The sequence below is a fragment of the Neofelis nebulosa genome, chromosome 4 (genome assembly GCF_028018385.1).
Source record: "Neofelis nebulosa isolate mNeoNeb1 chromosome 4, mNeoNeb1.pri, whole genome shotgun sequence".
Classification (NCBI taxonomy): Eukaryota; Metazoa; Chordata; class Mammalia; order Carnivora; family Felidae; genus Neofelis; species Neofelis nebulosa.
The window spans coordinates 73,475,765-73,501,022 of record NC_080785.1 but is presented as its reverse complement, the minus strand read 5'-3'; the positions used below and the strand labels follow the sequence as shown (position 1 = coordinate 73,501,022).

Here is a 25,258-nt window from a genome sequence, read left to right as displayed (position 1 = left end):
CTAGACTATTGCTTTGTTCTGGGGTTCTCTTGGGCACCTAGGTGCCCAAGTAGTCCTGGTCATATTATCTCTGGCCCCTGACGTAGCCGGGCTGGCCCTGGACTGCCCCTGGGCTCCTTGGTCTGAGAGCTAAAAATGGATATCTTTGACCACATATAAAGTATATATGAATAAACCTGATTTTCTTAGTAAAAGCAAAGGACATGCAAACATCACCAGGCATTTAAAACATCTAGCAACAGGAAAACAAAAATAGTTAAAAACTAAAGATTTACTAAAACAAAGATAATATGGAGAAATTTTTAAACATTTAGAGCAATTCAAGGACATATTATACCCATAAAACAGAAAATAACGCAAAAAAAAAAAAAAAAAGCAAGCACAGAACAATAACAAAAAAGATGCTTTGAGGTTAAAACATAATTGCCAAGAGTAGATTCAATGGACAGTTTGGAAAATAACAGAGAAGATTTCTTTAGAATATAGAGCAAAACAAAAAGCAAAACCAAAGCAAATAAGAATAGTTAGAAAACAGAGGACAAGAAGGCAAGACACATACAGAGATCCAATCTGTAAAACTAAACTTTAATAGATTTCAAGGTCCCAACTGAAAGATCAAATATCTGATTAACACAAGAACCTCAGAAAGAATAGAATAAAGAAGAAATTTTTAAAAGTAAAATGAAACTAATCTGCACACAGAAAGATCTCACAGAATGCCCTGCAAATTCAATTTTTAAAAGCAACACATATAGACACTTAGTTCTGAAGAACACATCCTAGCAGTTCCTAGACAAAAAAATTACTGAAAACTAATTAGAAAAATCACACTGGCAGATGGTCTCTCATTGACAACACTAAACACAGAAGAACAATGGCTTTCAAGTTCAGTGGTAAAATTTTTCATGCTAGACTTCTAAAAACAGTCAAACTATAATCAAATGTGCAGGACAATAAAAATGTTTCCAAATTGGTCAGCAAGTTTATCTCCCACACACAATTTCTTAGGAAGTTACTTGCAAACATACACTAGCAAAATAAGGGTGTGAACCACTAGAGAGGAAAGGCCAAGATGCAGGAATGAGTAGGTCTAACCTAGAGAGGCAGTGAAAAAGTCTCAGAAAGACAACTGTTCATCAGACCAGAGTAAACCAAAACTTCAGAGAAAACTTCAGGAAATGAGGCAATTCAATAGAAATGAGTGGTATGATAAAGTGTTTGAAAAGAAAGTTTAGGCTGTGATAAAGGCCAACAGTGCAAGAAAAAATAGAAAGGCAATTGTAAACTCCAGGAAAAACGCAAACAGTATAAAAATGTCATGGTCTAAATAAAAAATACTACACTAAAATAGAGTACAATTTTTAAAAAGTGATGTAGAGTAAGAAAAGAGAATCCAGATGTCTGTATTTAAGAAAGAAAGATTCCTTTGACTTCATAGAGTTGTAACACTGAACCTAAAGTTGTGGTTGCAGAAGAGAATTCAAATGTTTTAACAGCTTTAACAAAGTAAATGACAAAAGTTGTAATGTTAAAAGGAATACAAAGGTTAGGGGGATAAAATACCCTTCTCTTACTAAGTGGAGAATCAAGAGATACTGCCAAAAATGAAAGAACAAAAAAACTGATGTTTAAGGATATTATCTTAAATTATTATATGAAATAAAATAGCCCTATATAACAAAAGGTAAAGAAGACAAATAGTTGCATTCAATGAGCTAAATCCTCATCTTTCAGAGCAGGAAATCAATAGGTATCCTAAGTTTAAATATCAAGAAATAGAGCACAGCATATTATCTAGATTAACAGATGGAACTACTAGAAGCACCAAAAACAGAGTTAGAAGAAGCTGTACCTGTGTACTGGGAGTAGGGATAAATGGGGCAGGAGCCTTGCTTTTTTATCATAAATCTTCTGTACTAATCATCAAGAATTAATGTCATAATTACAAAAAAACAAAAAAACAAAAAAACAGAGAGGTGCACAAATTCTTTAACATTCTTTCCAATAAGAGATAATATACATCCCCTCCCCTGGAATCTATAACTCTTTCAACTCACCTGTAACCAACAGAATGTGGGAGAAATGACACCGCCTGTTCCTAAGGACAATGACTGGCTTTTGGAGCCATGAGCCACCATTTAAGCCCAACTACTCTGAATCCTTGATGCTAGAGGAACCCCAGACCACAGGAAATACAGGTGGGACCACAGTCCCAGTTCAGGTCCTCTCCTACGTCAGTCAGCCCACAGGAAACAACAAACGAGAGTGAAGACATCTCCAGGTGAATCAAACCTCTAGCTGCTACTTTATCTCCAGTTGAAGCTTCAGACATCATGAAGCAGAGATATAACCATTCTCACTGTGTTCTGTCAGAATTCCCCACCCGCTGAATTTTTGAGCATAAGAAAATGGTTGCTGCTTTAAGCTCCTAAATTTGGGGGCAGTTTACTACATGGCAATAATAACCAAAACAATTAACAGAAAACTGTAATTGCTTTAACTAAAAAAACGCAAAAAATTCTCCCGGTATTCCACTTTAAATTTTTTTTAAGTTTATTCATTTTGAGAGAGACAGAGACAGCATGAGTGGGGGAGGGGCAGACAGAGAGGCAGAGAGAGAATCCTAAGCAGGCTTCACACTGTCAGCACAGAGCCTGACATGGAGCTTGAATTCACGAAACCACGAGATCATGACCTGAGCCAAAACCAAGACTCAGACATTTAACCGACTGAGCCACACAGGTGCCTTATGGTATTCTACTTTAGTAACAACTCCTAGCAACATACCTGATAGTCTAGTCTAGTCTAGTCTATTCTTATTCTATTCCTCCTTTTCCTTCCTTCCTTTTCTTCTCCCCTTCCTTCCTTGACTCCCTCCCTCCTCTCCCATCTCCTCCTCCCTCTTCTTCTTATCATTATCGTTTTTCTTTACAGCCAGTTATAACTAAATAATGCCAGATTTCTTATATGATCACAATCAACTGATTTAAGCTAAAAATGAAGGTCTTATAGCATCAAATAGGAGTACTGGGGCAAGGTTCACAATGGGACTGGCCACTTGGGCTTTATTACTTCTAAGGGCAGCTATAGTCATTTATACAATGACTTGAGAGCTTATGTCAAACTCTTTAGGAGAATGTATGTGAATCTTTTTATAAAAATCTCATAACTCAGAGAATCTAAAACCATATCTTAAAATTTCTATCAAAACATCTAAATCAATTCTGCTATAAATGATATAACCACTTAAGATACCACTTAATATTTTCATTTAAAGTTATATTTATAACTTTAAATGAAAATATTAGTGGAAGAACTAGCTTAGAAGGGATATATCTGAGCATCCAATCTACTTGCTAGTCATTAAATTATTCAATGATTTCCTAAGTCAGAATCCAATTTACTACTATAATTATTAAAGACTATTAAGTGCAATACTAATAAATGAATAGAAAAATAACTGCTAAATTTTGATGTTAATTTACATTTTTACTGTCAATAAAATTACTGTAGGAAGAGTAATCTGTAGTCACAGTTTAACTATTCCCTCAGTCAGTCCCTCAACAGATATTAACTGAGTTATGTGCCAGGCACTGTTCTAGATATTAGGAATAAAACAGTAAACAAAACAAACAAAAGTTCCTGCCCATATGGTTTATGTTCTAATGGGAAGCATACATTCTACTAATTCATGCATCAATCTGAGTGCTAGGCACAAAGGGCAATATGAAGAATGTTAAAATAAGGTCTCCAAGAAAAAGCAATCAGAAAATAAAGTTCCATTTCATTATTATGTAATTAAAGAATGATACTCTGAGTTTACTTTTTCAGCAATACTGGTTGAGGCCTTTCTAAACATACCAGTTTTCATCTACTTTCAGATCACTGGGTTTCAGATTTCGAAGTTGAAGAAACTTCAGATTTACATAAACTATCCCAGGTTCTATCACCATATTGTAGCTTTACCTCACCGTATCTCTCATCTCTACCTTAACTTAGCTCATCTTCTGCCCCACCTTGAAAGCATATGGTCCTTTCAGATCACAAGATACGTCTCTAGACCATTCTCTATTTGCCTAATGATAAATCCACCTTTTAATTTATCAAGTAAGATGGGGGAAAAACTACCATCTTTCATAAACAATAATACTACTCTTTACTCATCGCAAAGGTCCTATTTTCCTAGGATTTAGAATTGGTACCACTGAGTCAACCATGCTCTTATCTGGTTCTCCTTGAGATCAATCCCATCATTCTGAGTCAGCCAACATTTAAGGGATAGAAAGTAATGCCTCTGAAACAGACTTTTTTTCTCTTTGCCTTACTAACTGGTTTATTAGTTGAGAACCCAACTGCCATCAACAACCCCAAGTTCTAGTCTAATGAACTAGTAATTAGCTAAATTACCACTGATTAAATCCCATGGGTTTAAAATAATCTGTAATGACTATCAGGATGTCACAACTTTTTATTTGTGTCTTAATGTGTGAAGGTGTGTTATTTCAAAGAAAGGATGCTTTTCTAGTTCTTTAAGGGGGACTTCCATCACTTAAATACACTGCATTCATGATTAGCACTGGGAGTACATTCTAGCCCAAGCTTTCAATCTCTCCTGTTTTCTCCTGGCTCAACAAGAAAACAACCCATTTTTACCCAAGACTACTTAATAACTTCTTCAAGTGATTCTACTGGTTGAAATGTAGATGATATCATCTAAAACTCCCAACTTGAAACTATTCAGATAGCTTCTTGGTTTCCACTAAAAGGTTTAAAAAATGTATTGATAAGAGCCAAATACCTAAAATTTAAAAGTCGTACCCTTGAAATGCAAAGATACCTTTTGTTTCTCTCGTTCTGTTGCTGTTAATGTTCCCAACTTTATACAAATAAAGCATTTTAGAAAAAAATAAATGTTTTATATTGTTAGAAATACCTAACAAATTATGAAATTACTCAGAAATAAAAGGAAGCAAAAAAAAATTCACTAGAGATTAGTGCTGCTGAAAGAGAACTGCTTCTTTTCTGTGGATGTAAGTTCTTAATGACATAAATGCAGCATACACGGAACAGAATTTCAAATGTCATAAGCCAGGCATGCCAAGAAGAGCCTCAGAAAGTGAACAAGCAAAAGTGCCAATGTGTGGGGCGCCTGAGTGGCACAGTCAGTTAGGTATCCAACTTCAGCTCAGGTCATGATCTTGCGGTTTTTGAGTTCAAGCCCCACATCAGGTTCCATGCTGACAGCTGGGAGCTTGGAACCTGCTTCGGATTCTGTGCCTCCCTCTCTTTTTGTCCCTCCCCTGCTCATGCTCTCTCTCTCTCAAAAATAAATAAACATTTTTTTAAATGCCAATGTGTGACATAAAAAGGAATAATTCCACTTCAGATGTGAAATTTAAAAACAGAAAGAGAGAGAGAGGGTGCCTGGCCAGCTCAGTCAGAAGAGTGTGAGGGTCTTGATCTCCAGGTTATGAATTCAAGCTCCATGTTGGGTGAAGAGATTATGTAAATATAAAATCTTTAGGGGCACCTGGGTGGATCAGTCTGAGCTCTGGTCATGATCTTGAATTCGAGCCCTGCATTGGTCTTTCTGCTGTCAGCACAGAGCTCACTTCAGATCCTCTGTCTCCCCTCTCTCTCCCCTGCTCTCTCTCAAAAATAAACATTTAAAAAAAATAAAATAAAACAAAATCTTTAAAAGAGAGAGAGACAACAAGCAAAGAATTCAACCTCTCCTTAATTTGAATAGTGAAATACAAAAGAAATCATCAAGCTCCCTTCAGTTTTGACAATGTGTTCCCAGGAGCATTCTGTCCACGGACCCTCCCGCAGTAATCCATTAATGAAAAGGATACAGCACTGGGTAAACTTGACACCAATTACCAATACCTAGATTAAAGACAGTATTTTACTATAATTACTGCAAATCCAATACATGTCCTTTCAGAAATACCTAGCTCCATTCATACTTTCACACTGTGAGGTGAAAAAAATAAAAGTACATACTACCAATCTGCAATATAGAAATCTGTGTACATGTCCATGTCCTCCACAAAATCACAAACTTGAGGGCAAGAATTCATTTTGTTAATAACACCTGATATTCGTGTAACATTTGATCTTCGTACACACAACTTCATTTGATCATAGAAACTCTCTAAAGTCAAAAGAGTAGTAATAATTCCTGTTTTCTGGTGGGGAAACCACAGTGAAGAGACATTAAGGAATTCACACTAGGTCACTCAGTAACAGGTGGAAGAAGTCAAAAGGAAAGTACTCGGACTACTATTCCACTGACTAGGAACATTTTAAAGCTTATTATGATGGAAAATTTCAAACATATACAAATGAAGAGAGAAGAGTACAATGAACTACCACAGTTTTAACAAGGATAAAGTTATTTTATCTTTACCTGCACCCCATTTTGAAACAAATTCCAGATCTAATACCACTTTTTTGATAAATATTTCAAGATGTAAGTCAATCATATTTAATAAAATGTTGAATATAACAGATAACCAACAAATACCTGGTTCAATTCTATAGATCTTACATATGCTTTCAGACATTATTATCCAATTCTCACTAAAAAAAAAAAAAATCAATTCTGAATTTCTAGGTAGTACATATTGTACACTTATTCGTTCATTCACAAATATTTATTCTGGACTATAAGATGCCAGCTGCCATGCTAAGTGCTTAGTATACAGCAAAAGGAACAAGCAAACACAGTCCCTTCTTTCCATGATCTTGCATTCAACTATTCTGGATACATACTCATGCACACATGCGTGTGTGTGTACATGTGTGCACGCACGCGTGCACACACACAGACACACACACACACCCCAACCATGTAGGTCTTGAGGAATTGGAATTAGTTTGGCTGGAAGAGTACTTAACTAAACCTACCAGTTTGTCAAGGTGGAATCCAAATTCTCTATTATACACAAATTATGAAATGGAGTGGAAGACAAAGTTTTCATGAACTCAGGATCCTGATATTCTTCTAGAAAATATTAGGAAAGTTTTCCTTAATTTTCCTCCTCCTAAGAGTTTTTCCAGTAAAAAAAGCCAACAATATTAAAATTTAGTGGGGGAAAAACAAAATAATTCAAGCAACTGAATGGATTCAGAATACCTTCCATTGTTATATTCAAAAATGTTCAAATCATTTTCAACTTTTACTGAATGTATACACACTTCCTAATGTTGATGTTTTCTGTACAATCTATAAGTCCACGACTATACAGTTAACTATGGAAATTACTTAAATTTTGAAACTCACTTCAATAGTGGAGAAACGGGAACCCTCTTGCACTGTTGGTGGGAATGCAAACTGGTGCAGCCGCTATGGAAAACAGTGTGGAGGTTCCTCAAAAAATTAAAAATAGAACTACCCTATGACCCAGCAATAGCGCTGCTAGGAATTTACCCAAGGGATACAGGAGTGCTGATGCATAGGGGCACTTGTACCCCAATGTTTATAGCAGCACTTTCAACAATAGCCAAATTATGGAAAGAGCCTAAATGTCCATCAACTAATGAATGGATAAAGAAGTTGTGGTTTATATATACAATGGAATACTACTTGGCAATGAGAAAGAATGAAATGCCTTTTTTGTAGCAACATGGATGGAACTGGAGAGTGTTATGCTAAGTGAAATAAGTCATACAGAAAAAGATACTATATGTTTTCACTCTTACCTGGATCTTGAGAAACTTAACAGAAGACCATGGGGGAGGGGAAGGGGGAAAAATGTTACAAAGAGGGAAGGAGGCAAACCTTAAGAGACTCTTAAAACTGAGAATAAACTGAGGGTTGATGAGGGGTGGAAGGGAGGGGAAAGTGGGTGATGGGCATTGAGGAGGGCACCTGTTGGGATGAGCACTGAGTGTTGTATGGAAACCAATTTGACAATAAATTTCGTATTAAAAAAAAAAGAAACTCACTTCAATATAAACTATATAGACTGGAGTAAAACAAAAATGAAATGTTCTCTTTTCAGCATTTTTTATTATTCCCAGGAAACCAAGTTAAGTATAATTCTATATACAGATCCCTTCTCCCTCTTTATTTGACACTCTTTAGTATTAATATTCATTTGATGGAAATAATCCAAATGGTTCCCTCCTTAATAATTGAACCTTTTTTCTATTATTTCATGCATGTGTTCATTTATTCACTTTATTTCTACTGGATGTAGAATGTAAGTGAACATGACCACGAGACACTTTCTGGGTCTTAGAGGACCATAAGAGGGTGAGTGGAGCAGAAAATTAAGATTATATTTTATATAACAGATGTAATAATTTAAAAGGGTAGACATATACTAAATGTCATAAAGGAAGTTCAAAGATGTCGAGGTTCAAAGGAAACAAATTTTATCCAAATGTAGGTATTAAGGAGTACACCACACACAAAAAGGGTGGCATCAGAACTTGGCTCTGAAGGATGGGTAGCATTTCAACAGGTGGAAACAGTAGTACAGGGAAGAGCACTGAGTGCACATTCCAAAATCAGCCCTAATTAAAGCTGCAGAGGTGGATGGCAAGGGGCATATACAGAGTAGTCAGTCTGCCTGGAGGATACATGTAGCAAATCCACAGGAAGAACACAAGAAAATCCTACCAAAGACCAAACTAGTACTGAAGACAAAACATGGGTTTTGTATAATTTAAAAATGGATAGAAGTATTTGAAGGTTCTTACTAAACAGTCTTGGTGTGCAGATGCATCGCAGTTAATACCCAATCATCTCCCAGTGTTTAGCCAGAAATACTTGCTAATGCTGTATCCAGCTCTAAAGGATGAGAAATTCTCATCTGGGGGTTTATAATTTAATTTATTCTACTTCATTCATTCAGGAAATACATACCGGGCAACTCATGGTTACAGACATTGTTATTTATAGATATAAAAGACATAATCCTGTACTCAAGTCAGAAAAAATGCAAAATCATTAAACTGAAAACACTTTTTACAACCCAAGGAAGTGTTTTCTTTTTAAAATTTTTATTGTTTGTAGAGAGAGAGAAGGAGAGCCACAAGTGTGGGGAGAGGGGCAGAGGCATGGGATCATGACCTGAGCTGAAATCAGGAGTAGGATGCTCAACTGACTAAGCCACCCTGGCGCCCCCAATGGGAGTTTTCTGACATGCAATGACCATGAGTCCTGCAAACACTGGATATAAACCTGCGTCTGAACCTTGGTCATCCTCAATTTGGATCTAAAATGCATATAACTGTGGAATAAAACGGTTGACTAAAAACAAGACAATTGTTTTACATATTTACAAAACAATTCCTACACAGATCAAAGGGGTTTGGACTAGGTTATATCTAAGATTCCTTCCAATTCAAAAATCCATATACTGTAATTCTAATTCTACTGCATTAAAATCCTTTAGGAAAGCCAGATGATAAGAATTAAAAATTAAAATCATTGCCTAAATGACAAAGCCAACAACAGTAGCCCAAATTTAGGTAAACTACTAAATGTTTAATAATTATCCTATCCCAAATGGACCTCCAGGCTACTACTAGGTACTCACACAGATTCTTGCCCCATATCTTTTTTTTTTTAATTTTTTTAATGTTTATTTAATGTTTATTTATTTTTATTTTATTATATTTCAGAGACAGAGCATGAGCTGCGGAGGGGACAAAGGGGGGTGGGGGGTGTCACAGATTCTGAAGCAGGCTCCAGGCCCCGAACTGTCAGCACAGAGCCCAACGCGGGGCTCGAACTCATGAACCATGAGATCATGACCTGAGCCAAAGTCGGCCACCTAACCGACTGAGCCACCCAGGTACCCCCTTGCCACATGTCTTAAGGTACTTTTACTTCATTTCTCAACAGAGAGCTACGTGTGCAGATAGTAAAATAAAAGCAAGTACGGCAGCAAACTGGCGATATTTAAAACAACTGGCCAGTGTCTCTTATAAAACTCCTCCCTCTGACTGCTGACCTACCTGCAGACTTAGCATCTATAGATCATCACAGATGGTGATGACCTTTATGTAGGCATGCTTGCTACCAACCACCAGTGCCCATTTTCAATGCTGCTTCTTGGCCACTGGACAAAGCCCAACACCATGCACACTACCTTGTCCTATTACCAAACCTCCTGCACCCAGATTTCATTTCTGTCATGTTCTATTACGCCAAGAAACTCACACATTTCCTTCCTAGGAAGACAAGCTCACTGAACCTCATGACAAATAAAGCAATAGTACGATCAGTTCTTCAAGAAGCATTAGTACCATATTTGCTCATAGGTCTCCAGGTTGTTATGCTGCCTAATTTTCAAGTATTATGGTGTTTATTTCATTAAATGGGTAGTAGTTGCCAGAGCCACATTATGTGATAGTTCATTCATCAGACAAGCATTTAGATTTTTTCCATCGTTTTCCTTAAAATGAATTCACTATTATTACTTATTTAAGTACATTATTAACCTACATTATTTTTTAACTATAGCTGTTTATACGATCATAGTTATTACCCAAATTCCTTAATGGCAGAATTTAATAGATAATCACTTTTTACACACAAACTTCAGTAGGGCACACCGTAGAATTCAGGAGTTTCCTGAATTGATATGTCATTTATTCCTGGCAAATCATTACCTTTGTCTACATATAGTTCTTTTTTTCCAAACTAGAAATGTACTCACTTGCTTAACTTCTTCCATCAAACAAAGAATTTTTTAAAAATTGCTACTCAGATTTTAGAACAAGTCAACCACTTAAAAATGGCACAATAGACAAATTGCTTAACCTTTGAGCCTTAGTTTCTTGATCTATACCATAAAAGGGCTGAAAGACTTCCAAAGTCTTTCCAACTCTAATACCCATGAGTTTACAATGACATAGCATAAGAATTAGATGTTTCAATATGAAAAAACATTCTTAGGGAATCATTTATAGTGAGGCATTAAAAAAAAAAAGATAATTTACTTTTAACAAGGAACCTGTTTTCATAGATATTCACTTGTCCATGTCTTAAACATAGGGAAATACACCAAGAGATATTCAAGTTTATACAAGTTTCCCTCCTGTAATCCATTTCCTCCTTAATAGGGAAATTCTAATAATTCCAGGGTGGTAACAGTTGTGTAAAAAAGAATATAAGCACAAGGCCAACAATTCAGCATTACCAAATTCTTCTGCAGCAACAAGGCATGGGCAGAACATAACTGGGAAAATGCTTATTTATTAAATAACCTTGATAAATTGGAAACTTTTCAAGAACTCTTAGAGAAGGAAGGACCAAACTTACTTCTAACATACTGAAACTTAAAAAGAAAAGTAAACTCCTGTGTTTCCTGCTTTCACTAAAACAAGCCCGAAGAAACATATTCTTTATCTGCAAGATAACACTTCTATTCAGAAGGGTTCCCATGAACTAATCCACCTGAAGGGTCAGCTTTTTGCTGCATCAACATGCCAGGTTTCTTCTACCCTATTAATGATTAGGTTTTCCTAGAGAAAATAATATTTTTATTTTCTTTTTATGTTATACATTACTAAGATCTTTAAAAAGAGAAAATTGGGTGCACCTGGGTGGCTCAGTCAGTTAAGTGTCCAACTCTTGATTTCAGCTCAGGTCATGATCTCATGGTTTGGGAGATCGAGCCTTGCATCGGGCTGCATGCTGATAGTGCAGAGTCTGCTTGGGATTCTCTCTCTCCTTTCTCTCTGTCCCTCTCCCTGCTCGCATGCTCTCTCTCAAAGTAAATAAATAAGCTTAAAATAAAAAAATATTAAAAATAAATAAATTTTAAAAATTTCTTAACATTTATTTATTTTTGAGAGACAGAGGCAGAGCATGAGCAGAGGAGCGGGAGAGAGAGAGAGAAAGAGAGAGAGAGATACAGAATCTGAAGCAGGCTCCAGGCTCTGAGCTGTTTGTTAGCACAAAGCCCGACAAGGGGCTCGAACTCACGAACTGCAAGACCATGACCTGAGCTGAAGTCAGATGCTCAACCGACTAGCCACCCAGGCGCCCCTAAATAAATTTTTTAAAATAAAAAGAAAATTGGAAAATTCACCTTGAGTTTCTGAACCAGTACCTGAATTTGAATTACACTTACACTAACAAATTTAATACCTGGGGACAAGGCTGGTAGCGTTTACCAGTATCTTTGTAATGACATACCACCATCAAGTATCAGGGTTTGATGATCATCTTATTCCTTCAAACACCAGGCCGGGAATTACTTGAGAGAAGTGATTTACCCAAGCATCTTTCCCAGCACCTAACCCCCATGGTTTTTAAATAGTAGGTCCTTCCTAATCCTTGTTAAATACATGGAGCCCAAATGTTCCTATCTGTTAGTTACACATCAATATCTTCTTGTAGCAATCTATTTGTACATCTGTCCCTAAGGTGAAAGTTAATCTTTGAAAAGCATTTGATTCAGGAGCGCCTGGGTGACACAGTTGGTTAAGCATCTGACTTTAGCTCAGGTCATGATCTCATGGTTCATGAGTTCTAGCCCCACGTCAGGCTCTGTGCTGACAGCTCAGAGCCCGGAGCCTGCTTCAGATTCTGTGTCTCCCTCTTTCTCTCTGCCCCTCCCCTGCTCACACTCTGTCTGTCTCTCTCTCAGAAATAAATAAACATTAAAAAAATTTATAAAAAGCATTTGATTCTGATTCGTGTTTTGGCTGTCTTATTCAATCAGCAAATTCTTGATAACTAAATCATAACAAATATTAGTTGTTTCATAAAACTAGTTAGTCTACACATAGCACAACAAGCCAACAGAAATAAAGAGAAGTGAATTTTTGAAGAGAAAAAAGAACTACTAGCAGTGTCTGGTACATGATAGGCCATCAATAAATATTTGGTGAATCAACAGACTGCTGCTTAAACATATATATACATTTTAACCTATATATATTTAGGTCAGAAGGTAAAACGATTCCTTTGTGGAGTATAGAAGCTCCAACATAGGCTCACAAAGAAGTCTGATTTTGGCAAATGCTCTAGGATTTAGGATTACCAAGTGTAAAATAAGAGTAAATTAACATGCTAGACAGTGATTGGCTGATCAAGCCTGGGCCTGGGATACATCCAGCACAGGTAAACAAGAATTTCAAGTCATTATCCCTGTGCATACAGGCAGTATCAGTGCCAACAATAACAAGTCAGCCTTTCTGGCAAATCCATCAAAATTAATTCTTAAATGTTTGAAAAAACTAATATATTTATGATGCCCCTTCAAGCTTAGAGGCTTAACTACCTGTGGGAAGGGCCTATAATTCTGATCAATTACTTATGACTTGAAGGCACTTACAGAGATATCTGTCCTTTTAAGAAACCTTTTAAGAACCAGCCCTAGCATTGTAAAGCTGACACTGTGGGGCACCAATAAGTCACAGGTTTGGGGGTCCAACTTTGACAACTCTCCCTTGGAAGGAAAAGAATTGTTGTTACCTGTCCTTGATTTCCCAACCCTGCCTGAACAAATATTAGCAACCTTCAAAATCTGGAATTCCTAGTCTACTTAAGGAAGTCATGGGGACCAAAGATTGCCCCAAGGCAGAGGCAAAGAGAAGAAACAGGAAGGAAACAAAATGGAATGGAGATATGTAGCTCATGAAGATGACATCATCAATAATTTTTTTTCAAGTGCCACTGAATTTCATGGCATAGGACTGATGGGTCTTTTCTGACAAACCAAAGGCTCATTCTATCCAAGTAGTTTCTTGGTTCCAGAGCCTCTAATGTCTGGGTTTGAATATGATTTGCTTTATAGAAAAGGTCAGGTGAACTGATATTTTACTGGGAACCTGTTTGGAGGCAACAGCCCCACTAATCAGCATGAAAACAAATAACACTTGGACACCTGAAGCATTTTTAAATTTAAACTGCTCTCATATACACCATCTCAGCTCCTACTCACAACTCTTAAGAGGAAGGCATCATCATCACCACTTAACCTGTAAAAATAATTTTAGAAAACCTTTAGATATCTTCACCTTCAATTTGAGTATAGCCTCCTGAAATTTCTCAGTACAGAATTCAAGTCACGGGTCAGTTAGAAATCTCTGAAGACAGGGGCGCCTGGGTGGCGCAGTCGGTTAAGCGTCCGACTTCAGCCAGGTCACGATCTCGCGGTCCGTGAGTTCGAGCCCCGCGTCAGGCTCTGGGCTGATGGCTCGGAGCCTGGAGCCTGTTTCCGATTCTGTGTCTCCCTCTCTCTCTGCCCCTCCCCCGTTCATGCTCTGTCTCTCTCTGTCCCAAAAATAAATTAAAAACGTTGAAAAAAAAAATTAAAAAAAAAAAAAGAAATCTCTGAAGACATACCAATTTCAAGAGTATAAATCAAGAGAATAAGATAGATTAGTCAAAATCTACCAACACTATGTCAAAAACAACCATCCTGCTGTGAAAGGGATAGTGCTTTGTAAAAAACAGTGTTACACAGGAGTGCCTCTATAATGCCTCTATGCTGGAAGGACAGTATTTTATTTATCTACATGTAAAAAACTGGACACTCCCCATAGGCAACAGACAAAATAAAACAAGAACTTTGATCCTAAAATTCTGGGAAGAACCTAAGTGATTCTTCCAGGAATATACCTAAGTTACAGGGGACAAAATGTACTCACCCCTTTCCCCTCCAACATCACAAAGATTCACCAGAAGAGTTTTTGTCGGTTTGCAACAAAGAAAACACGCACAAAAGGTCACCTGTTGCTGTTATGTATAATCCCAACTTCCTAAAACACTCATTCTCCTGGTCTCATTTTCCTTTGCCCCTCTCCTCAACTGGCTAAAGCAGAGGTATAATGGGGGTCCTATTTTCATAGCCATTTATTACCTTTTTTACGTATTTATGATTCTTTGCAGCCTTCTAGGCTTAGTCTGTGTTGGGAACAAAGCACCACACAAATCAAACAGCCTAGGATAAGGGGACACAAGTTAAAACCTCCCAGGAAGATTTTGTAGACACTTGGGCTCCCTGAGTCTCTAGAGGGCTTGGTATTTCAAAGGTCAGTCTTGGGTCTCTTGACTTTGATGACTAATGTTAAATTGCTGGACTTTTTACAAAAATATTTAGCTGTGTTTGTTTACATAATTTCATCCACAGCGCACACAGTAGGCATGTATTTGTTGAACAGAATCCCCTCATAGATGAGAAGACAGGAAGAATACCCAAGACCTCCTTTTTCCAACACACTATGGTTGAGAGTGGACAGGTAAAATCACACCCGAATTTGTACAAGTTTGTGTGCATTCCTTTTTTACTTAAAACTACACATATCTGCTTAGAAAAGAAAAGGATGACACACCACACAATGTCAACCACACAATGGGGAAATTCCAGGATCACTAAGAAAACACCATTATCGTAGTCACACACACTTTAATTACTGGTTACCACACAGGAGAGGCTTTAAGAAATGCTGTCTCTCCATCCACTTGCCACAACCCCTCCAGAAAAAGCAAAAGCAGAACACTTGGAATCTAAAGATTCCACATCTTGGACTCAACATCACTACTTTTGAGAAGTAGTCTAAAGACTATGCTGACCCAGAGACATAAAGTAATACACTCTAATAGGCAACATTTTTGGAAGAAGTTTCTTAGGCCACCCTGTTTGATGCTTATTTTTCACTATATAACTTTAAAGAAAAACTGGATGTGATTGGCAAAAATATTTTTATGCTTCTACATTTTTAAACCTTATTTAAACGAAGCTCTACCAAGAAAATTCTCATTCCAATTTTCACCGCATCCTGCTACTTCTCTTATTCTCAGCCTCTCAAAAATTCCCCAATGGCTAGGGAAACTATGCGGGGGCTGGCAGGGCACGTCTCAGCTTGGCTCGTTCTGTCCCTAAAAGGCACCCAACTTCCTGGACCCTCTTTCAGGGCCAGCAGGGAGAATACGCAGAACTTGCACAGCGGCAGGGAAGCCTGCGCAGGTCACATTTCCTGACTTGTCTTTATGCTCGCTGTCTGGCAAGGTCACCCTCTCTGGCTTGCGGCTCTGTCCACATAACTTACTCTCACTCTGTAAGGGCAACGGGTCGCGTCATGCCTCCCCTGCCGCCCTCCGGCCTGGCAGCGTCCCGGCCCCGAGGATCCCTGGCCCTCCCCCGGCGCGCGCGGCCTCCGACGGCGAGGGCGCCGCTCCCCCTCTCACCTGACCACGTTGGGGTGCTCGAAGGTCTCCAGGTGCCTCAGCACCGCCACCTCGCGGATGGTGGAGAGCGGCATGCCCTCCTCGCCTGTCTGCACCCGCACACGCTTCAGCGCCACGAACCGGCCTCCGTTCTTCAGGTCCCGGGCCTTGAACACCTTTCCATAGGCGCCCTCCCCGATCTCCGCCACGCACTCGTACTGCTGGTCCGCGCGGCTCAGGCCGTCCTTCTCCATGCCGTCTGGACGCCGCCCGGCGCGGCGCCGCTGGGACGGGCGGGGGGCGCGCTCGGCTCGCTCTCGGCCGCCGCTCGCCTCCTCCCGGACTTCCCGGCCCGCTCCCTCACGCCCCGGAGCTCGGTCTCGCTCTCCCTCGCCCCCGCCGACTACCGCTCTCCCGCGCTCCGGCTCTCGCGGCTGCTGGGGCTGGATGGAGCGACCTCCCCGCGGGCGGGCGCAACCCCGGTGCCGCCGCGAAACTCCGCCTGCCGAGTCGCCAAGGAGCGAGCCGATCCCTCCTCTTCCCTCCCCGAAGCGCAGTCCTCTGCACAGACACCGAGGCGATTACATAGCCTATGCCCCAGCGCGTCTCAGTCCACAATCATTTCACCTAAAAGAAGAGACGGGAGGACAAGAAAAAGTGCAATCAGACATCCCAAGCGCCTTCCTCCGGGTCCCCGCAGACTCCCCTCCTCCTCCTTCATAAAAGCCCCCGTCGCTACCCTCTGTGCGCTCCTGCCCTCTCCCAGGCTGCTTAATCCTTCCTGGTTCCTCCGAGAAAAGCGAAGTTACTTTTCTTTCCCTGCAGAGCTGGAGCCGTCTTCGCGCGGAGAGGTTGCAGGGGCCCCTCGGGGATGAGCGAGCGGCGCGGGACGCAGTGGACGGGAGGGGGCGTGCCGATCAGCCCAGAGTGTGCCGGGAGCGCGGGGGAGGGGAGGTGCCGGGCACGTCAATGTCACGGCTTAATATTTATCCCTACATCATTGTGTTGTACTGCTACCCACCCCACCTCCTCGGGCCTGGACGTGCAGGGAGTGGGGCTCCCAGGGTGCCGTGGGTCTTTCAGGGGTCGTACCCAGGCTGCTGTGCAGAGACTGTGGGTCCATCGGTGTGGGGCTGCAGAATGTGGGTGGGGGCTCCCAGGACCCTGTAACCCGATGCTGGGAGTGTGCAAGAAGGGGTGGTCAGACATCTGCTCGGAAATTGCTTCCTTTCTTTCTACTTTCAGCTTTTCTACGAGGAGACATTTAAAAACGACTTGCACACACAAATGGTCTTTTTGGGGTAAAGGAGTCTGGATTGGAAACGGAATTCTTTCTCCGACTCGGAGGACCTCCCTGGTGGAAACCCATGGGGGTCGGGGAGGGCTGAGGCTCCCGCTACTCGAGAGTGGAGGAACGCTGGGGCCCTGGAGGGGGAGTCGCCCACGGGACCATAAGGGTGGGAGAAAAGGGTATTCGCCGCTCTTTCGCTTGTCATCTCCTTAAAGAATAACTTCGGGAAGAAGGTAACATAACCGTGACTCGCCCTGAAATTTTCAACTAATTTCAACCTCAACAAAACTTAACCTCGTCTTAAAAAGGCTGGAAGTAGGGGGGGGTGTAAATGCCAAGCCTTGGGGGTGAGAGAGAAGGGGCTGCGTCCTCCGGGCCAGGACTCCAGAACCTTTTCCCACTCCCTGGATCGTCTCTGAAGTAAGTAGCAGAGGAGGCTGCTCCATTCCTCTTTCGGCTTAAGGCCTGGTCTTATCAGAGGCCAAACGCACCACCTCCCCCAGCCCTCCGCACAACAAAGTGCGGGGAGGGGGCTAGGGGAGGGGCACACTTTCCTTCCCCATTGAGTTGCAATCCAGGACCTAGGGAGCCTCCAACCCACGGCCGCCGCGGCCTCGGCGGGGCATTCACCACGCCGGCCGCGTGTCCGGAATTCCCGGGACGCCTTGGAATTACCTGCCCCGCAACTTCTGGCCCGCTCGCCTTCTGCCAGGAATTAAAGAAACAAATGGCGCGATCCCCGCGGTGTGCGGGCAGAAGGGACCTCAGCGAAGGCAGAGCCCCTCACACTCACTCCATTCGAAACTCTCCTTAGAAAGTGAAGGCGAATCCTGGAGGAGCCAAGGAACGAGACCCCCCCCCCCCCAGGGCCTGCACAGGGGTCTGAGCCAGGCAAAGGGCCACACAGGTAGCCGAGAAGCCGCCGCCGGCAGCGCAGCCCGCCCCTCCCGCACCCCCCTCCCTGCCCTAGTCCAGCGGGAGGCTCAGCTGCGAAGGCAGCGTCGCGGACGTCCCACCCCCGCAGGGAGCTGCGCCCGCTGCCCAGGCCTGGCCCCGCACGGCCCGCCCAACCTCTCCCCCCTAGCTCCCCGGACGGTCGGCTCCGGCGGAGAGAAACGGGAGCAACAGTGCCTTTTCCCCCCCTCTCCTCCACTTTTTTTTGTTGTTGTTGTTGCTTTCCCACGCTGGCTGAATGTGACTTGACCCCATTTCAAAAAAGTTTGACATAGTGCTTCAACATTTCCGCATTCCTCCGCGACTACAAAGGCTGCAGCCGCCTCCCTCTGCTTTCTGTCTCTGCTCTCTGTCTTCACACTCAATGAAATCCTTCATGTGCCTCTCCCGAAGCCTGCCAAGCACCGCAAGGGTCGCCACCAGCGCAGCGACAAGAGGCCGCACTGGGACCACGACTCCCGCGTGTGCGCACACGCAGATGCGCCCCACGTGCACACTGTCGGGCGCAATGCAGGGCCCGGAGCTGCTTACCGCAGGGTGTGCGTTTTAACTCGGATATTTTAAATTATAAAAGTAAATTATACTTTATAAACGAAAGCAAACGTGCGTCTTTGTGGGGCTCCAAGCCTGTGCACTGGCCGCCTGCGTGCACTCCAGTAAGTGTGGATAACACCCCCGCAGGGGTTGCCAGCAAGAAGCCTGCGTTAACATTTATCTCGTGGTGAGGAAGGTGGAGGCCACACCCACACCTCCGCGAGCTGGGGAGAGAGCTTTCGTGGGGAAATGAATATGGGGCACGGAAACACATTGTCCCGCATGGAGTCCCCAGAGGCAGTGCATTTTAAACTCTAAAGTGTGGATTATTCTGCGAATGTCTGAGTGGAGTTGATATTCCGCTTTAAGAAGCTGGATGAGTGTGTGGGTGTTTGTGCGTAAGGCTATGTGGGAGCAGGCACAGGATCTTAGTGTTAGGGGTGTCCCTAGGGTAGGCTGTCCTCCTCTCGCCAGATTAGGAGGGACTCCTCTAGCTCCCCAAAATTGGTCTCCGTAATTAGCCTGCTTCGGTTCGTAAGGGGTTAACTAAAGCCGATTTCGAATACACCCTCCCCCCCCCACCACCGTCACCCCCACCCACACCCTGGCTTCCGACCCTGGCCAAGCTCCCAAATCTCCCCCGGGGACCCCCCACCCAGCAGCCCACCCACACCAACGCACGGCTCCTCACCTGCGGGGCCCTGCAGCGTCAGGCCTCCGGAGGGGGCTGCGAGTGTCTGTCCGACCTCCGCACGTGTCCACAGCGGCGCCAAGCAGGTAACCCGTCAGGAGGAAGGAGTCACCAGCACTCTTTACTGCGTAGGGGTGGGCACAGCGGCGGAGGGCGGAGGGACAGCTGAGGGCGCCGCCCGCGCGGCTCGCTGGGGGCGAACCGGGGCCGCGGGGCTCCGGCCGGGGCTCGGGGCCGGAGCCGGGGAAAAAGCGCAAGGGGAGCGGGGGCGGGGCGGGGCCCCCGGAGGCTGTCTCTGCTGGAGACCCACCCGGCGGCGGCGTTAGGGGCTCGCTGCGCAGCGGCAAGCAAGTGTGCAAATTAAAGCCTTCCGGAGAGAGGGGAGGCGGCTGAGACCCGGCTGTGCTCTGAGCCTCTCAGCTCCCCAGCTCTCGGCTCCGAGTGGGGGGTGTGTGTGGGGGGGGGGGGGAGTTAAATGAAAATTTCCGGCTTTCGCTGCAACTGGAGTGGGGGATCTTGCTACTAAAATGAGAGGCGTGAGAGGGAGGGTGGGATGTGTCGTCGGGAGTCCGCGGAGTTTCCAAACCCACGGTCGCCCAGAGTTGGGGTTTTGACAGAGTGAAGCGGGGGGATCAGTAGTCTGTGATGTGGACGGATGGAAAAAACACAAAACAACCAACCATAATTATGAGGGGCCGGTGGGGATGGTAAATACCAACACTTTCCAAGAAATTGAAAAATCAAACCAAAAAAATAACTCTTCTCTATTAAAAAAAAAAAAAATCTGGCAGGGCGCCTTGCAGAAAAGAAAATACTAATCTGTCCAAGCACTTTTCACTTTCAGCATGAGCTACATTTGTTTTGTTTTCCTTCGCTTCCTTTCGGCCTCACAAAGCCCTATCTATTCCTTTTGGACAGAGGATATGATTTGGAAATTGTCAGGCACTCTGTGGTTAACAATCTACTTGAAGGGGCTGGCGGGTTCACAATTATTAAGTGGTTAGCAATTGCTGAGGGTTCACTAAGGCATTTCTAGGGAGCTAAAAAGACTAAAATTTAACACAAATAACAGAACTGCAAGATAATAGACACACATTTACACACACAGAACACACACACACAGAGTAGAGAACGTGATTCAGTGGGTGCTCAGTTTAAATGCATTATTGGAATTCTGAAATTTGAAACCTTGTAAGAATGTATACTTTACCTTCTAAGAAAACCTGAATACAATTATTTCAGGTGAAAATGAGATTTTGGACAAAAAAAAAAAAAGACAAAGTCTTCAAGACTTCTTACAATGGAGCAAAACCAAAAAAAAAAAAAAGAAGAAGAAAGAAATAGCTGTCTGTTTTTTTTTAAAGAATTCAGGGTTCTTTAAAGTCTGTATCTGTAGAATACTTAAAACCCTTTTAAATATCTTAAAGTAAAGCCAAAAAAATATTTATTTATTTCAGTGCTCTCTGGAAAAATTGAAGCCCAGCAAAACACTATTTGAATTGGAAATATTACTTCTATAAATCTTGTGACTTTTTAAATTAAACCATGTTGCTAATTTCAGAGTAAATCAATTTTGCCTTTATAAAATTCATTCTATACTACAGTGTGAAGTAACAGGTTAGGTAAATAAAAATTGTTGCATTTCCATTAGCAAATATTTTGCAATCCCTTATAATAATTTATTCTTGAATGATAAAGTGGATATTTGTGTTTCTTTATACTTAAGATAATTCATAAAATACATTTTGTGCTTAGGAGTATATCTTCCAAAATAAAATTCAATTTCTGAACAAAATTTGTAAAGATATCTATAACCTCATATACCTTATAGACTTAAGAAACCAATTGTTAGATTTTGTATTTATATGAAATATTAGATCACTACAAATGATTAGACTTTAAAACAGAGATACAAATGAGAATCTTCCATTTTTATAAGTGTTACACTTATCAATGATTTTAAAACAAAATTTACTTGTTGGTAATTAACACATTTATGTAATTTAGAAATAATTGTCAATAAATAATCATAGAAACCAGCAAATGATTGCAAGAATTTATTTGGGTAAATAATTTGTTTGAAAGATAGTAAGCCATAAATATTTTTTAAATTAACAGAAAAATGTCTTTTCTACACTGGGTTGCATTTTTAATTACTGAATTTGACAACAACCATAGATAGATTTGAAATTCCATCATTTAGATTAATATATCACTTGTACGAGGTAAAGAAAGAAAGAAAGAGAAAGAAAGAAAGAAAGAAAAGGAAGGAAGGAAGGAAGGAAGGAAGGAAGGAAGGAAGAGAAAGAAAAGAAAGAAAGAAGGAAAAAGAAAGAAATAAAGAAGGAAAGAAAGAAAGAAAGAAAGAAAGAAAGAAAGAAAGAAAGAAAGAAAGAAAGAAAGAAAGAAAGAAAGAAGGAGAGAAAGAAACTTTATTTGATTATAATTCCTGAGTGTTAGCTCTCTTTATGTCATCTGCTTTCTCTGATATTATTAATTTATCATTGTTCACTCTCTCTAGTTATGGTTCACATAAAATCCAGTTGGTTCAAACTTCAGACCAGGAAGTTTTACAATGGATTGTGTAAAATTAGTAAATACCAGATTGTTTTTGTTTATGGATAACTTCCTCTGTGGGTAATAGGTTATCATAGCAAAATTTGTGCAAAGTTTTTACACTGTGAACCAAATTCTTACCCCTTTGTTTAGGAGTCTTTTATGAATGAATGTGGAGCATTCAAGAATTATGATTTGCATGCCATGTATCTGGTATCTGAAAGTTGTAAATCATCTTACAGGCTTTTAAAAATTAGAAGTAATGTATTTATGTTCAAATATGATGTTGTAGCTTATGCTGAAAGTTTTCTTAGTGTCACACAAGAGATGCATTCTTTGTGAACATTTTATATCAGATATCTGTGAATTTTGTTTTCCCTAAAACAAAAATGAAATTTAAAATTCTGTTCTATAATTTGTAGTCTTGTTTAAGGAATGAGTAATTTATATAAAATTAGTAACTTTATAATGTACATCTAATTTTAAATCATCTCTGATTTATATTGGCTATTTGAATTTATAAAATATATTTTCTAGAAACTCAGAAATAATGTTTTGCTATAATCCACTATACAATAATTTTAATTGGAGGTTCATGCAAATGTATATTTTTTGTCTATAAAGATCTATTTATTGTTTTGGTAAAAATTTTTTTTGGTTTAATAACTTTAAGATCAGTTGCCCTCATCTTTAACTTGATTTATATGTGTATGTAAATGTTATCTTTGTTGAGTAATTACTGTGAAAAATTATAATGTTAACAGAAATAGTATAATATAATGCAGTGCATTTTAATGCATTCTTTCTTCCTCAGGCATTTTCAAGAAGTTTTCTTAGGTTTTCCCTTAAAACACTGAAAATTTACTAAATATTCTAGGACAATTCAATTGTACTACCAACTTTCTTCAATTGTAAAATTCTGCATTTTAAAGGATTTTTTAATTCAGTCTTCCAAATAAATTACTTCTAGTCGGTTTGGAAAACACCTGTTTTTTTTCTCTTTTTGTTGTTGCATGTGATGTGATCTAATATATTGGATTTAAGCAGTGAAACTTGCAAATTTTGATATTTGTCATGAGGGAAAAAATGTATCGGGTAGTAGCTTATAAATTTAAGAAAAAACCCAGACATTATTATTTTTTGGAACTTTCCATTTTTGTGGGTTCTACTGCTCTATAATTATTCCTGTGCAACATGTCAGTACTATGTTCATGTTTGTATAATTGTCATATTTTCTTTTTTTCCCTTCTGATAGGCACTCATATCTTCTCTTTGCTTAGTGTGTGTGTGTGTGTGTGTGTGTGTGTGTGTGTAGTATGTGTGTGTGAATACCTGTGTGTTCTTGGCGTATTGTCGTGACATGTTCGAAACGTGTTAAGATCCTTTCATCATCTATATTAGTATCCTGAATAATCAGTAAAATAACTGTAAAAATACTTACAAAAGATGGTGATAATCACATTGAAATATTTACATTTCCTTTTGATTTATAGTGTCCTACAGTTTTCACTGACTTCTAACATCTCTTTTCTAAGGTAATACTTGAATCTCCGCTGCACACATGGCCTAACAATTGTGTTGGCATAACTGCCTTTGGTTGAGCTGAAAGGTGCGTACATGCTTTACATAGACCATGCAGATGAGGCAGTGAGGGTATAACACAGTGGGGGTAAATCATGATAAAGTGGGATCTGGGAGGTAGAAGAAAGGGCAAAGGGAGAAGCTTCTTTTTGGGCACCTGAGAGAAACTTCTGTGAATGGCCTGACCATAGGGGCAAGTGAAGGAAGTATAAGCTGAGGTCCTGGGGCCAAGAGATGTAGCCTCAGGGCTCTGAGTATAGAGTATCCTCGCAATCTAATTCTTTTAGGATGAATGGCATTCTGTGTCTGTCCTGTTATGCACTGAAATCCATCTTATTAAATGAGATTGTGTAATGTATGTGCCCATATTCATGTAACTCTTCTACATTGTCTCATTATGGGTTTTTCCCAAAAATAATATACAACGGCATTCTTTGCAGGGGTCTTTGGATTTCTGTAAGAAAGTATATAATAGCATAGCTCTGTGGATCAAACATTTTACCATAAATTGGAGAGTTCTATTTTTAAACTCTGTTATAAATTTGTTGTCATTCACATCATAGTGTCCTCAATGCCTAGCACAGTAACTGGCAAGTATTTTATGTCTAGTAAGTACTGGTCAATGAGAAAGTTGGCTTTATATCCTTCATCCCTCTTTTCTGGGACTACTTCTTCCTACTCCCTTCTGGGACATATAGCATAATAATTTTTTATATAATGTCAGCAAAGTTTAAGGATAGGGATGTCAGGATTTCAGAATCAGTCTCTTCTACCTGTAGTTCCCTTCCTTTTATTCCTCTTCTGTAAATCCTATGATCATTTTGGGGCCCAGCTCTCCAAACTTGGGAGATCCCCTCAGCTGAACGACATCCCTCTCGGCTCTGACTCCTTGAGGCCATCTGCTTTCTACCTCCTTACAAGCTTGATGCTCTGCTTTCTACCACCCTGAGCTTTCCAAGCGAGTTTACCATCCGTGTTCCTCTTGGCAATGATCCAGCAGCTGGTTGTGCCATTTGACCATAGTAGGTGATCAATGAAATGCAGCAATTGTTCTTGTCTCTCTCTATGAGTGTTATGGAATCAAGCAGGCACAGACAGACCAGAACAGTGTGGCATAAATAGAATAACATCTGAAAAGTTGAGGACAGTGTTCCACTTTGCTTAAATAGGAAAGAACCAGGTTGTCCTGTTACTTTCTGTGGATTTGTTATGTTTTCTCTTGCGTAGAAGATATTAGTCACTGAAAACATATTTGTCTGAAAGAAAATGTGTTCAGATAAATTTCTAAATTTGACTGAAAGACAAATTCTAAAATCTTACCTGGAAAAATACCGACGTAATTTTCTGCATTTCCTCCCCCTGCAAATTCCAGTTAAACAATTTTTCTTCAAAAAGAGCAAGTACTAAATTATGAGATCAATTAGAAACTACATAGCCCAGAACTGAGAAAGATTGCTAATTTTATTGAACAATGTCTTTAATATCTATGTGAGTGTATGTGAAAGGA

At 40.6% G+C, this 25,258-nt stretch overlaps 1 protein-coding gene and 1 long non-coding RNA gene across 8 annotated transcripts in view; one reads left to right on the top strand and one right to left on the bottom strand.

Annotated features, from left to right (window-relative positions):
- Positions 1-16,410, bottom strand: part of CDK6 (cyclin dependent kinase 6) — a 256,008-nt gene extending 239,598 nt beyond the window's left edge. The window contains exon 1 of one of the 2 annotated variants that reach the window (XM_058725094.1): positions 16,166-16,410. In XM_058725094.1, the coding sequence (XP_058581077.1) occupies positions 16,166-16,398 (233 nt within the window). In that variant the 5' untranslated portion in view covers positions 16,399-16,410. The remainder of the gene's footprint in view (positions 1-16,165) is intronic. The other variant, XM_058725095.1, reaches the window with a different exon arrangement.
- A 3,170-nt stretch (positions 16,411-19,580) lies between these two features.
- LOC131509404 (uncharacterized) overlaps positions 19,581-25,258 on the top strand; it is a 75,845-nt gene continuing 70,167 nt past the window's right edge. For all 6 annotated transcript variants that reach the window (XR_009260473.1, XR_009260474.1, XR_009260475.1 and 3 more), the window contains exons 1-2: positions 19,581-19,700; positions 23,706-23,779. This is a non-coding gene — a long non-coding RNA (uncharacterized LOC131509404). The remainder of the gene's footprint in view (positions 19,701-23,705; positions 23,780-25,258) is intronic.